At 36.3% G+C, this 21,597-nt stretch overlaps 1 protein-coding gene across 1 annotated transcript in view; it reads left to right on the top strand.

The window, feature by feature from the left end:
* Nucleotides 1–5,823: 5,823 nt before the first annotated feature.
* ELP4 (elongator acetyltransferase complex subunit 4) overlaps nucleotides 5,824–21,597 on the top strand; it is a 130,637-nt gene continuing 114,863 nt past the window's right edge. The window contains exons 1-2 of the mRNA XM_010147123.1: nucleotides 5,824–5,886; nucleotides 8,753–8,887. Of these exons, the coding sequence (XP_010145425.1) occupies nucleotides 5,824–5,886; nucleotides 8,753–8,887 (198 nt within the window). The remainder of the gene's footprint in view (nucleotides 5,887–8,752; nucleotides 8,888–21,597) is intronic.

Here is a 21,597-nt window from a genome sequence, read left to right as displayed (position 1 = left end):
CGCTCTTCCCCTGTTCCAGCATGGGGTCCCTCTCATGTGAGACAGTCCTCCACAGACTTCTCCGACGTGGTTCTTTCTCATGGGCTGCAGTTCTTCACAAATTGCTCCAATGTGGGTCTTTTCCATGGACGCTGTCCTTCAGGAGCAACCTGCTCCAGCCTGGGTCCCCCATGGGGTCACACGTCCTGCCAGCAAACCTGCGCCAGCCTGGGCTCCTCTCTCTATGGGGCCAGAGGTTCTGCTAAGAGCCTGCTCCATTGTGGACCTGCATGGGCTGCATGGAATGAGAGCTGTCACTTCAGAGTCTGCATTTTATCTAGAATTTTGTTTAAAATACTCTTGTTACAATATTTTGAATTATTACACTTAACACTAAAGATCTTCAATCTTAACCTACCAGTGAGATTTGGGAAGAACCTATGTTTTAGCTACTGTTGGGATCACATCATGTATCTTTTGTTGGTATAGGGCTCATGTGGAACTGCACTAGAGGCTAAACATCATTTTCTGTTTGCCAGTGAGCAAGATAATTGCTCCTGTTATGGCTTGTTGTTACTTCAAGGCCAGTTTTTATTTCCACATTTTATCCATCATTAGAGACGGGTGTTGTTTCACTGAATCTTAGAAATTCCAGATTTTTACATGAAGTGTATAAATTAGTGTATGTTATGATGCAGATGAAGTCATTTGAATATTTATTTTATTTATTTATTATTTATTTTCATATTGAAAAAATAACTGACATTACCTAATTCCATATAGTCCACAGTTTGTGTAATGGCTACCATTTAAGTTCAGATTTTTGGGAAGAACTGAGTTGATACAGCAGTTCACTGTCACTGAAAGAAGTTCTCCAGATCCTTCTCCCCATTTCTGGCTCTGCAATCTTGTTGTTCCTTGAGCTGGCGCTGGTGCTGTTCAACTCTCAGCTCTCCACGTTGACAGAAAGCTCACCCAGTTAAAGAGTGGAGACTTTTCTGTCTGTTCAGCTACTTGGATCAGCTCAGCAACATGTGAGATGAGTACCAGAGCCAGCACAAGGGAAAGGAAGACCGCACAGTCAGGACTAAGAGAGAAAGTAAATGGCCCTTTTCAAGACAGAAAGTGCCAGTTAAGCTTAATTTTCTCATGAAACTTCACCCAAATTCCTGTGAATTCAGGAAAAATGATAGAAGATTCATCTCTTACTAATTTCAGTGAAGGTCTTACTTTTCTCACTCAGTTGGAGAAGAGCTGCACACTTGCTATGGACGTAGGAAGAATTAAAAAAAAATGTTAGAACCTGTCATATTTTACACAGATCAGAGATTATGATGAGATTTTGTTTTGTCTTCTCATTACAATATTCACTGCCCCTTCCAGTAGATGAACTGGGTGGCATCAAATGAACCTACTACCTGGAAAATTGTCATTAAACAAAAGTAAGTTGTTCTTCAGACAGTATGCAATTAAGTGGTGGAACACTTCACCCTATAAAAATTATGGTCTCCAGGGGAAACTGGCCAGATTCATGGGAGAGAAAGCCATTGGCATTACTAGGTTAGTAGATACCAAGTCCAGCTAAAGAAGTCATTGAGCTGCAAATGGTGGGAAGCTGAGCAAGTCCTTGGGTGAAGCATCACATTTGTTTGTTCAGTTCTTAGTATCTCTTCCTAAATACCTGGTTGTGGCTACTGTTGAGCATAGGGTTAGCTGTCCACTTGACCTGTCCTTAATGGCACCAGATGAAGCGAGTATAAAGGCAGTGAGCTTTGTGTTCTAATGAAAGAGATGACAAGAATCAGTGATTCGAAAATGATAGGATTTTTACCTGGATTTTTGTTCTCTATTTGCGCATAGATGGCAATACTCAGTAGTGGATTTTAATTTTCTTATCCCCTATGTTGACTGTTTATTTGTTATATTAAATTTAGGTTCACAGAAACATGAAGGAGAATCTCTCTCTTTTAAATTTGAAAGCTAATATTTTTTTCCCAAATAAAACTTACCATATATTACTTTGAGACATATAATTATGTACAAAAAAGTCTTAATTTAAGAACTGTACTTATCCATGACTCATTAGTCTAAAAATTTTTAGATTAATTTTTAAAGTTGGGGCAGATAGAATTGTAACTGCATTGTTAGAATATTCTGTCAGTATACAAAAAAATTCTGGCATGAGATTAGTCTAGGCAAGCTTAATATTACCCAGGATTGAAGCTGTCAGTGATAAACCTCCTAGGAAGATCTTTCTGCGTTGTACTCCAAGTGTTATAAAAAGGTTAAATTCTTCTCCCTTTCTTTAGCATTCTCTAAGGCAAGAATAAATTGCATTACTTATAGCTTAGCTCCCTTGGCAAATTAAATGCTCATCTTCATTATTTGACACATTATCTTGGTTAATTTAACCAAATAATAGTAGATTCAGGGTATTAAAATATTTATTTTAACTGTTGTATTCTGGAGATGTGGTGATGGCACAGGTTACTTGATAAGACTGCAATGTATTGTTTGAAATATAAGTGCACAATTTTTAAAAATTTAATTCATAATAAAGAGCATCATGATTTTCAGTTGAACTTAATTCTATAATATATCTTTTGACAGTGTTTTACTTACATGAGAGTTAGAGTTAAGGCACGTGGTAGTTTTATGCAAGATTGTAGCTGCTAGAGGAACGTGAAACTTACTGTGTTTTGTTCATATAGCAAGAATGTTTTGGATTTTAGCTGGTACATTAATTTCAAAAGATGTACTGGGTTTATAAGAAGTGGTAAAACAATCATTCTGACTCTGCGTGAAATGCAATTTGAATGCTATCAAAACAGCTTGTTCAGTATGAGTGTTTGTTGTTTCATCTTGAACTGCTCCAGAAGATGAGCTTTCTGGAAGAATCTCCCCTTTCAAAACAAATAAACAGCACAGCTGTTGAGTAAGCACCCTCCTTTCCCTCCCTCCCTCCCCTCGCTGATGTACTTCAACCTGTTGTGTGTCTGTTTTGCCAGCCTCAGGAAGAGTTTCGAGGAGGACTTTGTTTAGAAAACAAATTACTTTGTTTTCTAAATATAAGCCTTGTTTAGATAACACATTCTGCACAGTGAGTTACAGCACACTCAGATAGGTCTGCCCTGGGAACCCTGTAAGAACCTATGCTTACATACCTTGAAGATGCTCTAGATTTGACAAGGTCACTGGTGGCTAAATGTTTTAAAGATTATCAGTAGGAGGGTTTTTGCTGGTAGCTGAGGTCAGTTATTAAAAGTTAAAGTTGTCTGGTTAAAAGCAGGTCTGTACTTGTACTTTCTAAGCCTTGAAGCAGTTTCAGCTGCTTTAATTAGCTACTATTATTTTTGCTAGACATGCAATTTAACCTGACTGGTAAGAGCTCTCTTCACTTGTCAATATAATTGAATTTATCATCTCTTTAAAGTTGAAAAAGATAATCTCCAGAGAAGTACAAAACAGTGATTTGCTGAATATAATTCTACAAAATGCAAGTTACCAGAATTCACCTTCCTGAAGTATGGCCAAATGCCAAATATTGTAACTTACATGTTTGACAACTCCGTTTTGGCATGTGCTAATTAAATGCAAGTGACACAGAATATATGCCCTCAAGCTTAGTAAATGTGGACATTAGTAAAGTATCTTTTAAATGGAATTTCAGATTATTAAAATAATCGCATCTTATAACCTGCAGCAATTCAGAGAGATGTTTCGTAGCTCCAGAAAGACACACCTTAGGTCACAGTACCATACTGTAGAACTATCTGGTGAAAAAGTGATCAATACTGATAGGCTATGACAGGTTTTTGGCAGCTTTAGGGCAACCTGTCTAGACTTTGTACAGGGAAAACAAAATAAGCTATCTGTACACTACATTGTTGCATTCTTATTTTTCCCTCCGATAGCTCTCATCACTTTAAGCAATTATAATACAAACCTTGAGTTTTTCAAAGCCCTTCATGCCATTTAATACAGTGATCTTTAAGAGTCAGCTATTATAAATATGATCTATACCCACTTGTTACCGTAACAAGTCTTCCTGACCTTTTGTTCCTCTTCAAGTTACGCTGCTTATTGTCCGTCCCTCCCTTGGAACATGAATACCTCTGTGCTGCGAGAGCGCCTATGGCTAGATATTATTTTCTTACGGCCACATGTGTATGTATCCATTTCCACAATTAGATGAGATTTTTGTTATTAATTTTATATAAATTAAATATTTACAGTTCCTCACTCATATCAGCTACCTTTGGATTTTGTGCCCTAGCTAAACTCCAGTGCCTTAAAATTTTGTATCTAATTCCATGACCCACTGATTTCTCTGAGTAGTAGCTACAGACAGTCCACGCACAAAGGTGTTGAGAATGTCTCTTATGTGTTCAGAAGCCTATACAGGCTAGGGGTGAAGGGAGCCATAAATAGGAATTAATCTTTACCCTTAGTTTTCGACATGGTTGTATGTTGGAATTCATTGCACTGATACTGACAACACTGCTTTATCTTCATGACTGTATTAGCCATGAAAGCATGCTGTTGTGGAAAGAGCCCAGTGGATAATGATCACAATAAACGATTTTATTTATGTCCTTATCTGTAGGATCAGAAGAGGCTTTGTCCTGGAGACAATATGCATAACTTCTAGGTAAATTATTCCTTTTCCTTGTATAGTTTTACGCTTCACTAGTTACTCACCTGCTACTTAGCCATAGACCACTCTTTGTTCAGAAAGAATCAGAGAAAGCTGGGGACTGTTGTGTGACTTGTGGTGACTGGACCCCGTCTGCAGCTGCAAGAGTCTGTCTTGTTTATGTGCCTTACTAGCTAGAAGTTCACAATGAAGGCTGCTGTTGGGACAACTCTTTAGTGTAGAGGCTAAGAATAGAGATTTGCACCAACGTAAGTATCTTGGCTGACTAAAATGCACTCAGGTTAGTTCCTACACACACGGAATTGAAGTACTTCTTTTGGATGTGCGTGTAATTTGGAAAAATAAAGATTACAGTTGAGAATTTATCCTAGCCATCAAAATAGTAAGTCCAAGTGTTATCAGAAAGCAAATACACTTCAAAGTATTTATTTTAATTTATCTATTAAAGTAATCGGTGAGCTGCTGAAGTACCTGTGCTAAATGATTTGTTTGTTTATTTTGATTTGTTTGTTTACAAGAAGAAAGCTGCGCTCCTATGGTTTTGAATAGTAACGTGACTATTGAAGCCAGGGTACAATGGATGCTATCAGAAAAGCCCCATATGGGTGCACTTTAGATCTTTTGAATACCACAAAAGTTTAGTGACCTAGAAATGAATCAATAAAAAGCCATCCTCCATGTGACAAATTGAAGAACTGAGGGATTCTTACAGATGCATTGACTTCAACAATTCAAGATACATTGCTTGTAAAGGCTTTCTGAGACACATTTAATCCTTAGAGTACTGTAGCAGACCATGAGGTGTTTTATATTTAGATCGCTCTCCAATAGTTCATTTCCTATGTTTACTGTAAGTTTAGTGTTATGAAAATCAATGCAAGAAGACTAAAGGAAAGGCTGATGCTAAAATGATGTGTCCTTACACCGAATGTAAATGTTTTTAATTTGCTGAATCGAAAATTGCTTAGGGTTTCGTAAAATATGTTTTGGAAGGGTATGGCAGTGCAAGAATCTCTTTCATTTCCATATTCCCATGTTATGTTTGGCACAAAGCTGAGCATGTTGTTTACTGTCTAAGGAATAATTAATATAAAAAATGATGGTCCAGAAAGACTGTATAGTTGCGCTCGCATACACAAACTATAAAATTCTTGGACTAAATGAGATACTGGCTTATACTCCACGAAATGTCGGCCAAGTCCTGTCCAGATGCGATACAACTCAGTGTTTCTGGGCATCAGAAGACGAAGGTGAACTTTAACCTGTGGATAAAAATTAAGAAATCAGGATTTTTGATTCACTGAGGATGAATTAAATGTTACAGCTGAGGATCCTTCCAGAGCACCCGTCTAGTGTTTCTTTTCCTCTTTTATTCAAATGAAGGGACGTCTAGCAAAATGGTCTCTCACCACTGACATCTGCTGCAGTGATGTGATTATATGGGGGGCTTGGTGGCTTCTTTCAGGTAGCTCAGACAATTAAAAAAAAAAATGTAATAAGTGGATATCATGCTGTCACTTTGATTTCTAGAGGGCTTTGATTCTTAAATTGAGAGCTCCATAGATGGAGATTAGCACACAGAAGTCAATATACTATGAATAATACAGTATCAATTATAATGCAGTAAGCAACCAAACCGTAAATAGCTAGAGAGAGCCAACGTTTAGGGGGCAGGAGCTTTATGTGTTCCTGGACTCCAGTTATAAGAGAGAATTACTTTGCGTATGAGGGTTTTTTCCCTTTCCTGGAAGCACTTAAGATCTAAGCAGGCGCCAAATACTATATTTACAATATAAGACTGTAATGCTTCTTCGAAACTATAGTGTCAGTTCTGTGTTTTGCCTCTGCAGCTGTTGTGTTGTCTCTGTCCTAGTCTCATGCATGGATCTACATCCTCAGTCACAGCACAGTGTACGGAGCTCAGTTACTAGGAAAACAGCTCTTCAGTAACACTGTCAATAGCTTTTTAAGCATGTGAGAATAAACTATATAAAATGTTTAATTCAGAGCTCCAAACTTCCCAGAAAATTGCAGTTTGTAATTCTGGAATCCTTTTGGAAATCAGTCCTACTGAGATTTTAATTTAACAAATGGCAGTCAGTGGCTAGTACTAGTAGCAATAGTGTTGCCATCATTGTATTCCCTTTGGCTTATTTAGATGTCCAGTTTATGTAATTTCCTGTCTTAGAGACTGCGTTATGACAAATTTTTCTCTCTCTGGAAACGTTGCTTTAGAGTCACTTTCAGTTCATTTCTTGGATTTGATGAAAGAGGAACATTTAAGTAAGTATTTCTCCTTAGAGACAAAGTAGGTGATCTTGATGCTGTATCTTTAGGGATTATTCTGAAGAAGGAAGAAGAAAGAAATTAAGTAAATGTTTCAAATTTTAAGTGTATACATTCTACCTTTAAAGAAAGTATCCCAAATACTTTCTTTAGTAAGTATTTGTGAAATAAGTGAATATTAGTGAAATAAGCAAGGCAGGAAATAAATTCTATTTTGCCCAATAGCCCGTGGAGGATGGGGAATATCTCTGGGAGAACTGTTCCTTCTCTGATTAATTTGAAAACTTGTGGTTTGAGTTTCTTTCTGATTTTAATCCAAGCACTGATATCACAAGTGTAGCCCTGCAACACTAGTTTTTCTGTAATTTGTTTCTGACGTTTACCCACTGCTACTGATGTTCTTTCTCCTTTTTGGATATGCACCTCCTTTCTTCTTTTCCTTCCCACACCACTCCACTGGTTCTTTTTTACTCTTAAGCTCTAAAACATACTCTTCTACTACAGATCAAAGTTGTATTAGTTTTGTTTTCCTTCTTTAGTATTTTTGACCGTTAAATATGAATGACAACTTCATATTTTCAGCCTTTGTTATTGGCTTTATGGTTTTTCTTTTAATATTTTCATTTTCATGTAATAGGGAGGAAATTATTTTCAAGTCACACAAAGAATGGATTAAGAGTCTTTTTGGTTCTGTATAAAGAAAATCTATTCTCTGTGGTTTTCTGCCACAACATCACCTTCCAGCAGCCAGATTAAGAGATGAAAAACCTTACGTTGTTGCATTTAACTTCCTCCCAAACCAAATAGTTCCATTATCTTTCTAAATAAATATTAGAAATCTATTGCTCCAAAGGGCATGATCTACCATTTTCTGGTACAATTAATCAGGTAGTTATATTGTTAGGAATGTTTTTTGCTAGCATTACCATTGCTATTGTTTGTATTTCCTAAAAATAAAGAAAATCAGAGGTGGTTCAAATTCCAATTGTTAATTACTCATGCACTTTCCCCATAGTTTTAGGTTATGATAAGTTTTAATTATAAGAAGCTCATCAAGACTTTCTAATTCTGGTAGTTTCTGATACTTAACTTGCAACAAAGAAGCAGAAGGAAATGCTGTCCTTTCTGAAGTCAGTGGGAGTTTGTATTTTCATTTCAGTAGGCTCGTATTCATGATGTCTGTTAACAAGTACTGTCGCACTTCTTAAACTACAAGTTCACATGTCTGTTGAGTGTGTTTGTGGTTTTGCTCTGGAGAGCTTTCAAAAATAGTATTGCAGATTGTCTATTTTTTTCAGTATATCCGTTTGTTTTGCCTATTTGTGTTCTTATGGTTTTGAGAGAAATGCAGGTGTAAGAATGTCTCTATAAGAAATTATACCTTTATATAGCTTTAGTATGCCAAATATGATTAAATTGTGAAAAGCATCAATTAATAGATATTTTAAGCCAGTTGATTGATATTTTAAGCATTAAGAATATAAATACTAACCCAGTTCTCCCAAATGAACAAAATCCCTTCCCATTAAACCATGATTTTGGTAATCTTAGTTGATGCTTAAGGGAAAGCCTGTTAGGAAGATAGGACTATTGCTCTACCCCATGCATATCTTAGAATCAAATACATGACTGGAAACTATTTCTCTGGCCTGAAAATTTAGGAATACAAGATTATCAGGCAGTATTTTTAAAGCTTTGGATTCATATTTTACCTATTATCTCTATTGTATATTATATACTTGAAGAGGTAGACCAAAATAGAGCTTTTACAGTGTTGTGAAAATGCAGGTGAGTGATTTATCTAACAAAAAAGAATAAATTCCCACTGTTCTTATTTTCACAGAGGAAGATATTTATGGCCTTTACTCCAATTTGTTGTTCAAGTATTTTCTCGCAGAGGGAGTTGTCTGTGGACATCACTTGTTTGTTGCTTCTGCTAAAGAGCATCCTGACAACATCTTAAAGGTAAAGCAGACTTGTAGTTTTTCACAATTAAAGCTGTAATACCTTGATGAATATAAAAACATTTTAAAGTGTATATATTGTATAGTAAGAAATTAATTAATCTTGGTGACTCATAAGAATGAGTTGGGAAATGCAGGAGTATTTACGCTAGCCAGATTTTGGAATTAAGTTTAGCTCACTAGCTTCCATCTACAGTCAGTGGAGTAAGAACCTCCCGAGGCCAAATCGGGGTAGGAGCCTACTTATCCTTTATTTTGATTATGGATGAAAAGCAGACCAGAGGGCTTAGTTGAATAGTTTGAGCAAACCCAACTGGTTACAGTTTCCACCTGATTATCGGGAAGAGTAGTTAAGCTGCTTCCAATGTATAGTGGTGGAAACAGCACACAACTTGTGTAGATATTTACTGTAGTTTCCTATAGAAAAGAATATCATTTAACATCTTTACAACTTTCTTTACAGGTACTTTTCATTCTGACTTTTTTTTTTTTTTCTGCTAGGAAACGTGGTCAGCTTTGGGTCAGGTCATATAGAAAGGTTCCTTTCAGACTTGCGTGAGCTCTTAATCAAACACAGTTTCCATTATAAGGAAATTATATAAGGGAAAAAAGCCTGATCAACACTGCAAAAAATGATGAAGTGTGAGAATAATCTTACAAAATTTCATTAAATATTTTATGTCTTTCTAAGGCTGCTTTTTTCTAATATCAAAAGTAACATATAATTTACTGATTACTTCTGCATCAAGTGAAGTCGGGCTATTTCCTTAAGAGTCTTCAGGCACTATTTCTGGACAAAATGATTACTCTTCTTTTTTTCTACCTAGTGATGGTAGAATCTATGCCTTATCTATTCAGTATTATCTTCAGTGTTCACAAAAAAGTATATTCTTAATGAAATTATGACTGTGGTTTTGAAAAATCTAATGAAATTTTTTATGGTCTGGAACCTAAAGAGTATTCATTTAGGGGTGATATTTTTATAATTTGTTCTTGTGGTTTACAGTATTGCCTAAACTTGAATTTGAATTTGATTTTGATTTGGTTAGAATTTGATTGTGAAGTATGAATTACATAAGAACGTGTTATATTTTTTAGTACTATTTGGTTTTAAATAACTGATAATCAAATCATTGACTGTCTGACCATACAATACATGATCATTGTGGCTTTTCTAATTAAAATTTTATTACTCAAATGAATATTTTTATTGCACTGCATTAAAATTTCTTAAAATGGACTAGCTAGAATTCATTTTATTCTTGTTTCATTCACCTTTGAATCAGTTGTTAATTTCACGTCATATTTTTCCTAAATCCTGTTCTTTATGCTTATGCAAAGTAATCATCATACATTGTTATATACATCTATCTTCTTGTACCAGTTCGAGTTTCTGGTCAGTTAGTTTGATGTGACTTTGTCGTCTGATTTGGTAAGTTTTCCTTCTTACATTTCAGGGTTGTACATTTGGTAATAATACTGCATTCCTCTGTTGTGACTCCATAGTGGTGTTACTCTGAGATTATAAACGGATGGAAATTATTACTACAGAAAAGTAGAGGAAAGCATAATTTTGTCTTGTTTTCTTCTTCTGTTTGTGTGTTTATATATCCAGCACTAACCTTCTCTATGCTTTTCTACTCTTACCTGGACTATTCAACACTTTCTTTGCTTAACAGACAAGGCATGGTAGAGTTGATTTTTCTTATTTGTCTTGCTGTCTTGAAATTGCTTCAGTGAAGTAACCCTGTAATATGCCAGGCATCAATCTAGAACATGACGTACTTTCACGCTTGGAAAGCCTCAGCACTTCTTGCAAACACTGGCATTGTCCACAATTAGGTCTCCAAATCACACTGGTCGAGGAGTTTTCCCTACGTCTCACTTGACTTCTTTTAAAAGGGAGGAGCTTGAGTGTCTTCAAGAAGTCCTCTCCTGTGGTAGAAATTTTTGGGATTTGAATGTCTCCACGAAGTCAGGATTTTAATGTAACGCATCTGACCACTGAGTAACATTACATTTTATTTAATGACATTAGTAATTATTTTCAGTATCTGACTGGACTGTATTCTTTACTTGAAAGGCAACATAGGTCTGGTTCATATCAACCCAAATTACACATTTTATGATTGTATTTTGTTTTATAAAATTCAGATATGGATACAATATGTTATATAGCGAGTATTGGACACAATATGTTCTATAGCTAGTATTCTAATTAATGCATATTTTACATAAAGGCAGTTCCTTAACTGCCTTATGTCCGTAATTGTGTGGTCAGTCTATTTATACATTCCATTCTCTGCTGAGATGCCATAATTGCCCTATTCTAATTTTATGATGTGATTGGAAGTTTCTTGAACCTTTAACCAAGACAAATATTGCTGGTAGTAGGAAGGGGAAAAGACATTCTTATAGACCATAATTATCTTGAAATTGTATATAACTAAAAGACAAGCAGAGGATAAAAAGCCCTGATCAGCTGCCTAAGATATATTATATTACCACCCACCAATTTATCCATCATCCTTTGGAAACATATTCATGCCTTTTGTAGTCAAAGCTCCTTCAGGAAATTGGCATTAAGATGTAATGTTGAAAAATTATACACCTCTAGTAAAACCTACAGAACTATATACATGCTGGTTTTTAGAAATTATTTTAAACATTTGAGGGCATTTCTGCCCAATCCATATTCTTGAACAAAAGGCAAGTTTTTACTGTAAGGGTGTAAGTACTGGGGATAGTGTACAGTGTAAGCAATAGTATGGTATACCTCTGTGATTGGTTGTAAAATAAAACTGACTGCATTGTTAAATGGAAGACTAACAATAAAATGCCTGAGGGAAATGTTATATCTTAACATTCCATTTTTAGTACCATCCCTTATTATTACAAATTATGAAAGGCTGTTATGTGCTTAAGCTTAAAAACAAAGAGAAACTAATAAAATAGATTTTTTTTTCTTGTATCTATTTCCTTCAGTGTATTTAGTGGGTGTATTTTTTTATAATTGGCATGCTGAAGTTAATGCCAGCTATTTTGAAGTTGCATACAATGTATGTGTTTGAGAATGAAACATAGAATTTTGAGTATATGGTTATATTTATTACAGAGAAAATCTTAAACACTGTTATGCTTTTTGTAAGAAACAGCAAGCAAGGGTTTTGAATATTTCCTTGAACATCACTGCAGCCAAAATTAGAGCAGGCTTGCATCCACTCCAAGTCAGGATGGGTATGAAACTGACTTCTGGAAGCCATAAAAATGTATGTAACAGCTTAGTTCTTTACACTCATTCTCCTTGTTAGTGCCTAAGTATAGTTCCAGTCTTGAAAAGAAGTCTGTATCTGTGATGGCTGCATTTCTCTATTTCTCACTTTTCCTACTTCAGATTGGCACTAAAATTCTAGAACTGCCTAAACTTCCTATATGAGAATTTCTTTGCCTTTTTTCCTGAGTAATTATTTTATCTAGACCTTGGGAGGGAACTGATTCTCATAAGTTTTAATGAGAAAAAAATGGATTATATTTGCCAGTTATGGGCTCGTCTTGACAACAGAGTTCTGTGTGTTAGTTTGCTTTTCCCTTGGATCCTGTGAAATGTTTTCCTCCAGAGGAAGACTTTCTGTGCTGGGAGACAGAAACCAGCATCCCCTGGAGCCCAGCAATTGACCTGTGGGACCCTGGCCAATGTTACCTCAATGATCATTCCATTGGGAACCTGGAAGCCTGAGGAGGAAGAGTGAGAGGTCCAGAACTGCTTTCTATAGCTGCCTTTGTTCATCTCCTGGGGAAAAGTTGAAGAACGCTTAATGCGATTACTGCATTTTTATGGAACTTCTGTTCTCAAACTGGAATTTTATTACAAGATACTTCTGGATTCTGTTGAGATTGCCTTTTGGAGGTTTTCTTCCATGAAGCGAGGATAAAGAGTATGTCCTTCAAGAAAAAACAACTTACATTAGCATAGTGGTAGGGATGCTTTTCCTACCTCCACTATAGAGGATGGCTGTCTTAGAAGTAAATGCATTCCCCGGAATTGTACCCCCAGTCAAGTCCTTTGTGGCTTACCATACCAAGGCATGAAGCTGCATTTACCTTGTACATCCAGTGTCACTGTACTTCCAAGAACTACCCGAGTAGTAAAGCCCTTGGTGTACCCATGTCACATGTCTCACAGTGTCACTGTGTTTACTGGACATATCCTGAAGTTAAGTCAGTCAGGAGAAACCATGCTAGGTGGTCTAGGGAACCACAGTGAAAGGGAAAACTGCAGCGTCACTTGGTGAGGAAGCTGGGAGGTGCATGTAGAGAAGTGTGATGGTTTAAAAAAGCAATAAGGACAAGTCTTGTAAAAATTCCTGAAGAGATCTCTAGAACAAAACTGAAAATATGCCTTAAATATGACATTTTGATTAAGCATGTTATTTGGAAAAGACTGAAAAAATTCCACCTCCAACAAGCTGGTTATACTGAGCAGGCCTGAAGAACAGAAAGTGTACACTTAATCTTTTCCCACTGAAAACATGAATGCAGGAAGAATCTAGCAAAAAGTACTTTTGTTATTTCCAGGTTTATTTAAAAAAACCCCACAACAATATAAACAACCCACTGAGCTTCAGTGTTGTATTAATGTGTATGCAAATAACCTTTTGTAAGTCTACATGGACTTTTTTATTCCAGCAGAGTACATTCAACCACAGTGCTTACACTTTTCCCTTACGGATATGACTCTAAAACATTGTTTTGTCAAAAGGAAGAATACAAACCTGGAAGAAATGATCAGGCCCGTGACCAGGGCTTTCCAAGCTTCTATTTTCGAAGAACCCTATTCTAACACCTTCTTTCACAACACCGGAGAGCAGAAAGACAGACAGCATTTTTAGAGGCTACCTAAAGAAATTAACAGCATAACTGTTTGAAAAGTAAAATATATATGCAAGCAGGGCTAAATTCCTATTATCCTTTTTTTCCCCAATTGTATTTTCAAAATGCATGAACTTGTTACAGTGATTGAGCTGCTGCGTCCTGTTAAATGTTATCACTTAATACACAGAAATCCAATTACAGTTGCAGCACTGGTGAACTTTCCTAATCATATTTTCTCTTTCTTTTTGAAGTAAAGACACCCTTCTGGCACAAAGACTAGGGTTGAAGCTAACCCTGGCAGCTGTCTCAGAGTTTGAAAATTCCTTCGAAAAATCTAATTCCTTCACTCTATAGCTCTTGCTCCTCTGTTTACTTTTCTTGCTTGCATGTTGGGTAACTGGAATACCTATTTTACATTTTTTGTTTTAAAATGACAATACTGTACTTATATTGTAATATAATTTTCTGCATTACAAAACTATCTCATAAACTTGACAGAGAAGTTGTATGGGTGTGAAAAAGGAGACTGGAAAAAAATAATTGCTTCTGTTTAAAAAGAATGAAATCCTTTTAAGCAGTACCCACGCTGAGAAGTCTCTAAAGTGTAAGGCTTAGTCTTTGTCAAAAGTTCAGACCAGTCTAATAAAAAGATTTTCCAGAACCAGAGGAAATGTTTGGCTTAAATTTCAGGTTTCCTATCTACCAATCCTTGGCGATTTAGTGGGATATTTTCTTTCATGATCTTACTTACGAAATTATGTATGTTTTTAAACACGGCTCTTACTTGGCCTGTTAAGTGTATCATAAAACTAGTAGCTATACAGCTTTTGTGTTCACAAAAAACTATTTTACAAACCTAGGAGGTAACTTTGTAGAAATTATTTGTTCAGTTAGTGAACTGTTGCTTACAGTGCTCATCTCTAAAGGTGTTCACAAATAATGTTCTTGTTACTGAATCTGTTTAGGCTAGTGCATTATAGACTGCAGCAGAGGTTACCGAATTCTGGACAAGGGCACTTTCATTTTCATTTACTTTCTTCACGTTACTTCTTTAGTAGGTTGTTCTCTTTTTTGTTGTATTTATCTTTTACTTACTTAAGCATCATGGACTGATTCAGAAGAAGATGAAGTTTAAAAAAATGACATCTAATCTTCTCGTATGCATTCCCAGGTCTCACTGTTGTACAATGGGGCCATTGTGAAAGGAAGTTATAGCAAAGAGTTCTATGACTTGACTGTAGGGTTTACCTCTGTGTATGTGGAGAATATATTCTCTATATATTATCACGTTAAAAAAAATACCCCTCAGAGTAATTTCAATTAACCTGATTTTATTTCATGAAACAGAAGAATTTTGCTTCCCTTTTCTCTTCACACAATTCTTGTTTATCCTCGGTTGACATCCATGTGGTTCTTTTGAATGTCAAAGAAAAATTTCCGTAGAACAACCTTACCTGGAGATGGAAATAAATTGTTGTACAAGGGCCACTGAAAGGAGAAAAATTCTGTATCCAGTCATTTGTGTTCTTTAACAATAGACCTTGTCTTCACAATTGTTTACAATCAAAATAGAATCCTCCCCCCTTTTGGGAGTAGGGCCCTTTAAACTGACATTTATATAATACATTATTGAAAAGAAAATATTTACCCTTCCTGACTTACCATCTGGTGTCCTTTAAATACTAAAAATTAACATAATGAAAAAGAGCCTTAAATTCATGTGAGTTTAAACTATTTAAATATCCTTGAAATTAGAGATCAACGGTGACTCGTACTCCCTTTAATATTTTATTTCACGTTTCTTTAATCATACCTGTGATTGAATCATACCTGATATTGCATTGCAAAGTAGTTGCATGAAGCCATGTGAACAACATATTTATTTATACATAAATAGATAACGTTTTAAATTCTTAAGTCCTATTAATTATACAGTTATTGAAACCCGTAAGGATCAAAGGATTTTATATAAGAGGGATTTCACATACAGCTTGAGATTATGTTGCTAAATAATAGCACAGTAGTACTTCTTTAGCATTGTAAAATAGCTTAGAGAGGAGTATGATGCCTATAGTTGGTGTAATGCTTTGGTAATTAAGAGGGTGTGAGGTTAAGCTTCATTAACTGCTGTGGGATTGTATCTTGGATTTTATTATCCCCTAGAGAATATAAGAAGTGAGCGAGGTCAAACTGTTAGAATCTGATTCTGTTTCGTGCATCTGCCAAAACAAGGCAAGCAAAGTAATGTGGCAGCAAACACACACAGACCTGGGTTGCCAGCACATACGGGTTCTACATCGTTTTATTACAAAGATAAAAGATTTATTGGTGAGATAAATTATCTTATGTTTGCAATACAGCCTTCATAAGCTCGGTTTGTAGGAAACAAAACTATTTTAATGGTATTGTCATTTAGTATTAGTGCTTTAGAAAACCCTTTTTTTTTCCAAAATTTGTTATTCTAAAACACAGCAGTAAACTTCCTTCTTTCTTTTTCCCTACCTACTACATCTCAGTCTAGACACAGACAAATGCCCCAACCAAAGCACACTTAATCACTTTAGCACTTGTCTGCCTTTGTGTATTCATGCTGCATAGCAGACTTCTGTTTTAGTTGACCCCAAGAAATGTTGTATATTTTCTTTTTCTGTATTTTAACTAATGCACTGCTACACACTTTGGGTTTTTTTATATACCTTGCGAAAGATTTGTCTTTTCTTAGCCTGGGAGAATGTAACAGTTCTCAGGAGTTGACACACTGATGCCACAAAATTGTCAGTCCCAAAGCTTTTCAAAGCTGTATTATGTGGGTGCTGAGATATTTTTAAGCAGAAATATATTAAATAGAGAGAATACAGGCTGATAAATCAGCTCTCCTTTTCTTAGTCTTTTGTTTAAATAACATGTTTATTTCCAAATTCTGGATGAAATTTTGGAAGTAACTTTTAAACATTTTTATAATCTTATATTCTTTTGTAATTCTGATTTTGATTCTAAGAATATAAATTTATTTAATCCAAAATAGGCTCACAATCCCGAATACTTTTTTTAAAACCTGGTAACTTCAGCAGAATTAAGTGCTTTTTGTATATGATAAAGAAGTACGTTTCTCAAGCATGAATAATGATTAAGGAAGGCGGCTGGAATTTAGTGGATTTGTTTCTCAGTTTGTAATGAATCGAGGAGAAAGGCAGTTGTGCTAAAGCCCTGCTCTTCAATCTCCCACACACAGATATTCTGAGGAAAAGTCCAGACTTAGCCAAATGCCACTCACAGAAACCATGACCTCCACTGCTCCCCATACACGTTGTGCTGCATTTGGTTCAGTTTTTGTGTAGCTGTGCCAAAGCAGCCCATGCTCCGTGGCAAGTTTGGCTGCTGGTCTGCTTCATCCTTTCCATACCTTTTAGTTTTCCTTCTGTTTTTAAGAAGGAAAGTCTGAGAACTGATGCTTTGTAGTTCTTGGGCAGTAGTGAAACCTTTCACGACACCGAAGAGCTGTGAAGTATATATCCAACCAGTCAGCCTTTATCTTTGAGAACATACTTCGGTTATGACAGCTGGAGACCTTTTCTCGCTTAGGTGCTCTGTATCACTCGGGCATGGCCAGGTTTGGAAAGAGCCATTTCCTTGAAACAAACAATAGCAATCAATTTGCAGAGTCAGAAGAGGGGAAAGCCTTTTATTCCCGTTCTAGTTATCATAAAGATAAAAAAAGGATGTGCAGATAAAAAAGGCTTGTTTCAATATTCTCAATACTGCCAGTCAAGCAGATTTCCATAACTCTGTTCTGTGTCTGTAATTTTCCCCAGTCCAAGGCCTACTAACCAATTTTAAGCTCTCTTCCTTTCCAAATGTGCTTGTACAAAGATGTATTTAAAAGATTTTCAAAAATTATGGACTGGGATACGTGAATCACTACCTTCTAAGGAAAAACAACATTAGCAATAACCTGTATATTCTGTTTAGTCTTTTACCAGGCCAGTGAAGCATGTTGGCTTCTAGTCGGCATAGATGTACCTTCAACAGCAACTGTGTGTTTTGTCTCTCTTTCACACGGTTTAGTGTAAATGGGAGGGAAACAAGGGTAAGCAGAAGCTGGGGTAATAGTGATAAAGTTAGGATGCAAATCTGGGGGTAAACAACCTTTATTAGTTCTGTTCATTAATCTTTATCTAAAATGTGTTCAAATTACAGGTCTATTCAGACCATGAATAGGATTGGAATTCTTTTTTTCCTGTTTGTGCTTAAGTACAACATCTTGGAATGTGTTTAACCAAGCTAATATACCAGGTGGAGCTCAAGCAATTGGTCTGCAAAATACCAGTCGGCTCCAAAGACAGAGTACCTTTTCCAGATTGCAGCTGAATTATGTACGAAGCCTACTAAGAGGCCATAAATCTCACAAACATCACATGAAAGAATGTGATTCAGGATACGTTTGCTTTAGAGCAAAGTGTTTGTTGGGATAGAAAATTATATGGCTGTGACACCTAATAGCCCCAGAAATGTCTTCAGTCTCAGTGCATCCTGGGAATATGTTCCTTGCATAGAGACAAGAACATGGTACATCTAAGAGACATATTCTTCAGCCAGGCATGGTAGTTATTAGGTAAATAAATTTTGGAGAAGCAACTGAGGAAATAAGATTTGATCTTGGTATGAGAGAGTTCAAGTGCTCCTTGGTTCCTTCTGCAGGGCAGCAAAGGGACAAGACAGCATAAACCAGACCTAATCCTGTGCATATGCTACCTGCCACGGCACTGAGTCACGGGTTTTCTCATGTTGTTTTGTGCGAATTTAGTCATGTTTAAACGATCATTTTATAATGCTAGAAGTTTTTTATTATGTCAGAATAAAATGTCTTTATTATGTCAGAAGTTAAAAGTAGATAATATTGGCAAAAAAGGCAATTTCAGGTGGATGCTTAGATAGTTCTTAATCTCTGGCAGCCAAAATCCTTATCAGCTTCAGGTGAAACCATTTTTCCTTGATCTCTTAATCTGCTTCATTCTCAGCAACAGTGAAGGCATACCACAGTGCCTAATTGGGTTGCACTGATGGTGTGTCTGTGACGGATTGTTTCGGACTGAGCTTCTCAGGTGTCAACAGGCAGTATTTGTAACGTTTCCCTTCCGCGTCATGCCGTGTGAGAAGGTTTTGTCCTGTGTTTGACTGCAAGACAAACTTTTTCCAGTGCTACATGATGGTATTGAAGTAGCTTGTACTCTGTTGGTAATACTTGGAGAACCTCTCCCTTCTTGTTGTCTTGACCACTGCTCTATTTCAGTGTAAAATACAGTCTCTTTGTAAAACATACAAAAGCACATGTATACAGCAAAATGTCCATGTCTCAAATTTCTCTTTGCCAATTATTCCATAATAACAATGAACCAGCAATAACAGCGACAGGCAATTTGCAGTGATTCTAGAGGAGAAAAATATTAAATAGCTTAAAAAAAAGTGTGGAGGCTGGTTTTCTCTTTACTCACAGTAAAGGTGAATGGTAAAATACACCATTTCCTGGACTTCGGCTCTGTGGATGATGTGATAGCTGCCCAGTGGTACTACAGCAGGAGGAGGTAGCAACTGGACATGTCACTGGTAGGATCTGAACCAGGGGCAAGGTCAGGGAGTTTGATGAAATGCTTAGGCAGGATTTCATGATCTCTTCCAACTGTGGCTGGCATTTATTTCCAGAAAAATAGAGGTTACCCACCACTATGAGAAGTTGCAGGTTGTACCTGGGAGCCAGTTGATCTCAGTGAGTGAAAGGAAGAGATACCTCAAAATGTTGTTTTGGCCTGCAGAGTTATTCCTTTACAGAACTCATTTTTCAAATGAAGGTTGATTTTATTTATTTTTTAATGACTGTAATTGAGCAATATTTGAGATGATCACGCATCAGCAGCTCTTCATTGAAAAAGACCTTTTTGCCTTAGCCAGTGTAAAACTATGAATAACCATTTTAAGAAATTAAATCTGCATAATAGTGTAGCTGTTCAGTAATTTGTTTTCAAATAGCACCTTAATTGGAAAATAAGATTAATTAACTCATTATTGTGGGTATCTGAGTTATAAAATTAGGAATTCAAAAGAACATCATCTTTTCCAGAAAAATCCTTTATATAATGCTCTTAGAAGTAAATGCAAATAATTTGTGTCTGCATATACATGAAATGCATTAGCGTGCCTGTCAGCTCATGTTTGTATTTATACTTTCTCAGAATGGTTCATTACAGTGTTCTATTTCCATTTTCTCTTGTCTGTCGGAAACTTTTGCCTTTGGTTTGAAAGTTTCCCTGCTTTCTTTCTGGGCAGATATAAGGAAACTTTGACAGAAGTAAATTTCTTATTTTACTGAAACATCTGTTATAAAGCTGTAAATTTAATGAAAACTGTAAATAGTAACTTAAAATTAGAATATTTGTGTAGCTTTCCTACCCATAAAGCTTCATTTTCAGAACCATAGAAATAGGGGTTTATTGTATGCAAGTGTATCTTTTAAACAGGCTGTAGGCAATATGAAAATTTAGCTCTGTACATAACCATTCTCGTGAAGAGCCTTTCCCAGGCTTTTGCTGTTCATTTGCAAAGGATGTAAATAAACCAATTCTTTTTCTCAGATACGTGCTATGCACCTTCCACTTAGCTGCTGAAGCATGTAGCTACAGTTGTTCTATTTCTGCAGCTTATTGAGCTACATAAAAGTTTTCATAGCTTCCGTTGCCTTTTATCTCGGAGGGCATACTGACCAGCCACTGAAACGGAGGCAGAAACAACCATCCTGAAGTTAGAAACATGTTTTCAATTTTGTCAGTAATTGTAGATATTATGATAATATACACTAAAGAAGCAAAAATGACCCGTTGTTCATAAGATTGCATATTGAACTATATGTGGGCTTTCTGTCCTGTATCCCTTAGTACAGAACTAGCATAATACAAAACCCAAAATGGATTCTTGTAAATTTTCATTGCTTTCTTTGTATGTGTGTCTGTACCATGCCTGCCTACACAAAGCCATGAAAGTCATGTAGATGTTCATGGGCAGTATCAAACCTGCATATTTTCAGTGTTTCATGTGTATCTCATACTTGATACCAGAAGAATGAAGATTCTTCTTCTAAGGTTTTCAAATTTGTTTTTCTTATGCCCACACCTAATACCCTGTAACAGAGATACTGGCTAGCTAGCTCTGTGGATTATTAACCCTTGAGAACCCATCTCAGTTCCTCTCAACAGTCCTTGCTTAATGAAAACTTAGCTTTCAAGCAAGTCTTGATGTATTTTAAGCAGATAAAGACTTCCTGTGCCCCCCAGCTTGCACAGGTGGGTGCTGAAGTTAGGTCAGAAAACTTGGTTGCACTTCATTCCTCTAGCAGGTGTAGAAGCCCAGTGCATAAATTCTGCCTGCTGTGCTTGATACCCATCCAGTGCTGTTTAGTATTTCAGCAGTGCAACAAAGGTAGAAGGCAGTAGGTTTGTAACAAAGCATCGTTCCTAATGTAGGTCTAAGTCAAAGCTGCAGTTCTGTCCTCATAGAACGATGGAATCCACCTGTGTGCCATGCTTTTTTTTTAAACCAGAAATGTTTGCATTAGAAACTTATAAAAATTCCAGGATTAAATATTTCTTTTGCTCCCTTGCTTGTGTTCATGAGGTATCTCTCATTGGTGGATATCAGGTCTGATGGTTAGCAGAAGAGAAAATTCAAACCATCCTGTTACAGTTGTTTTCACCCTGTGTCTGTAGGCTATTGTGGTCTGTTGAATACTCTTAAAAGATTTACAGAAGCTAACAAAGAAAAGTGACCTTATTATCAAATAGGCTTAAATTC

The sequence above is a fragment of the Eurypyga helias genome, unplaced genomic scaffold, assembly GCF_000690775.1.
Source record: "Eurypyga helias isolate BGI_N326 unplaced genomic scaffold, ASM69077v1 scaffold7012, whole genome shotgun sequence".
Classification (NCBI taxonomy): domain Eukaryota; kingdom Metazoa; phylum Chordata; class Aves; order Eurypygiformes; family Eurypygidae; genus Eurypyga; species Eurypyga helias.
Note: the sequence above shows the minus strand (reverse complement) of the source record. Positions and strands in the feature narration are given on the sequence as shown.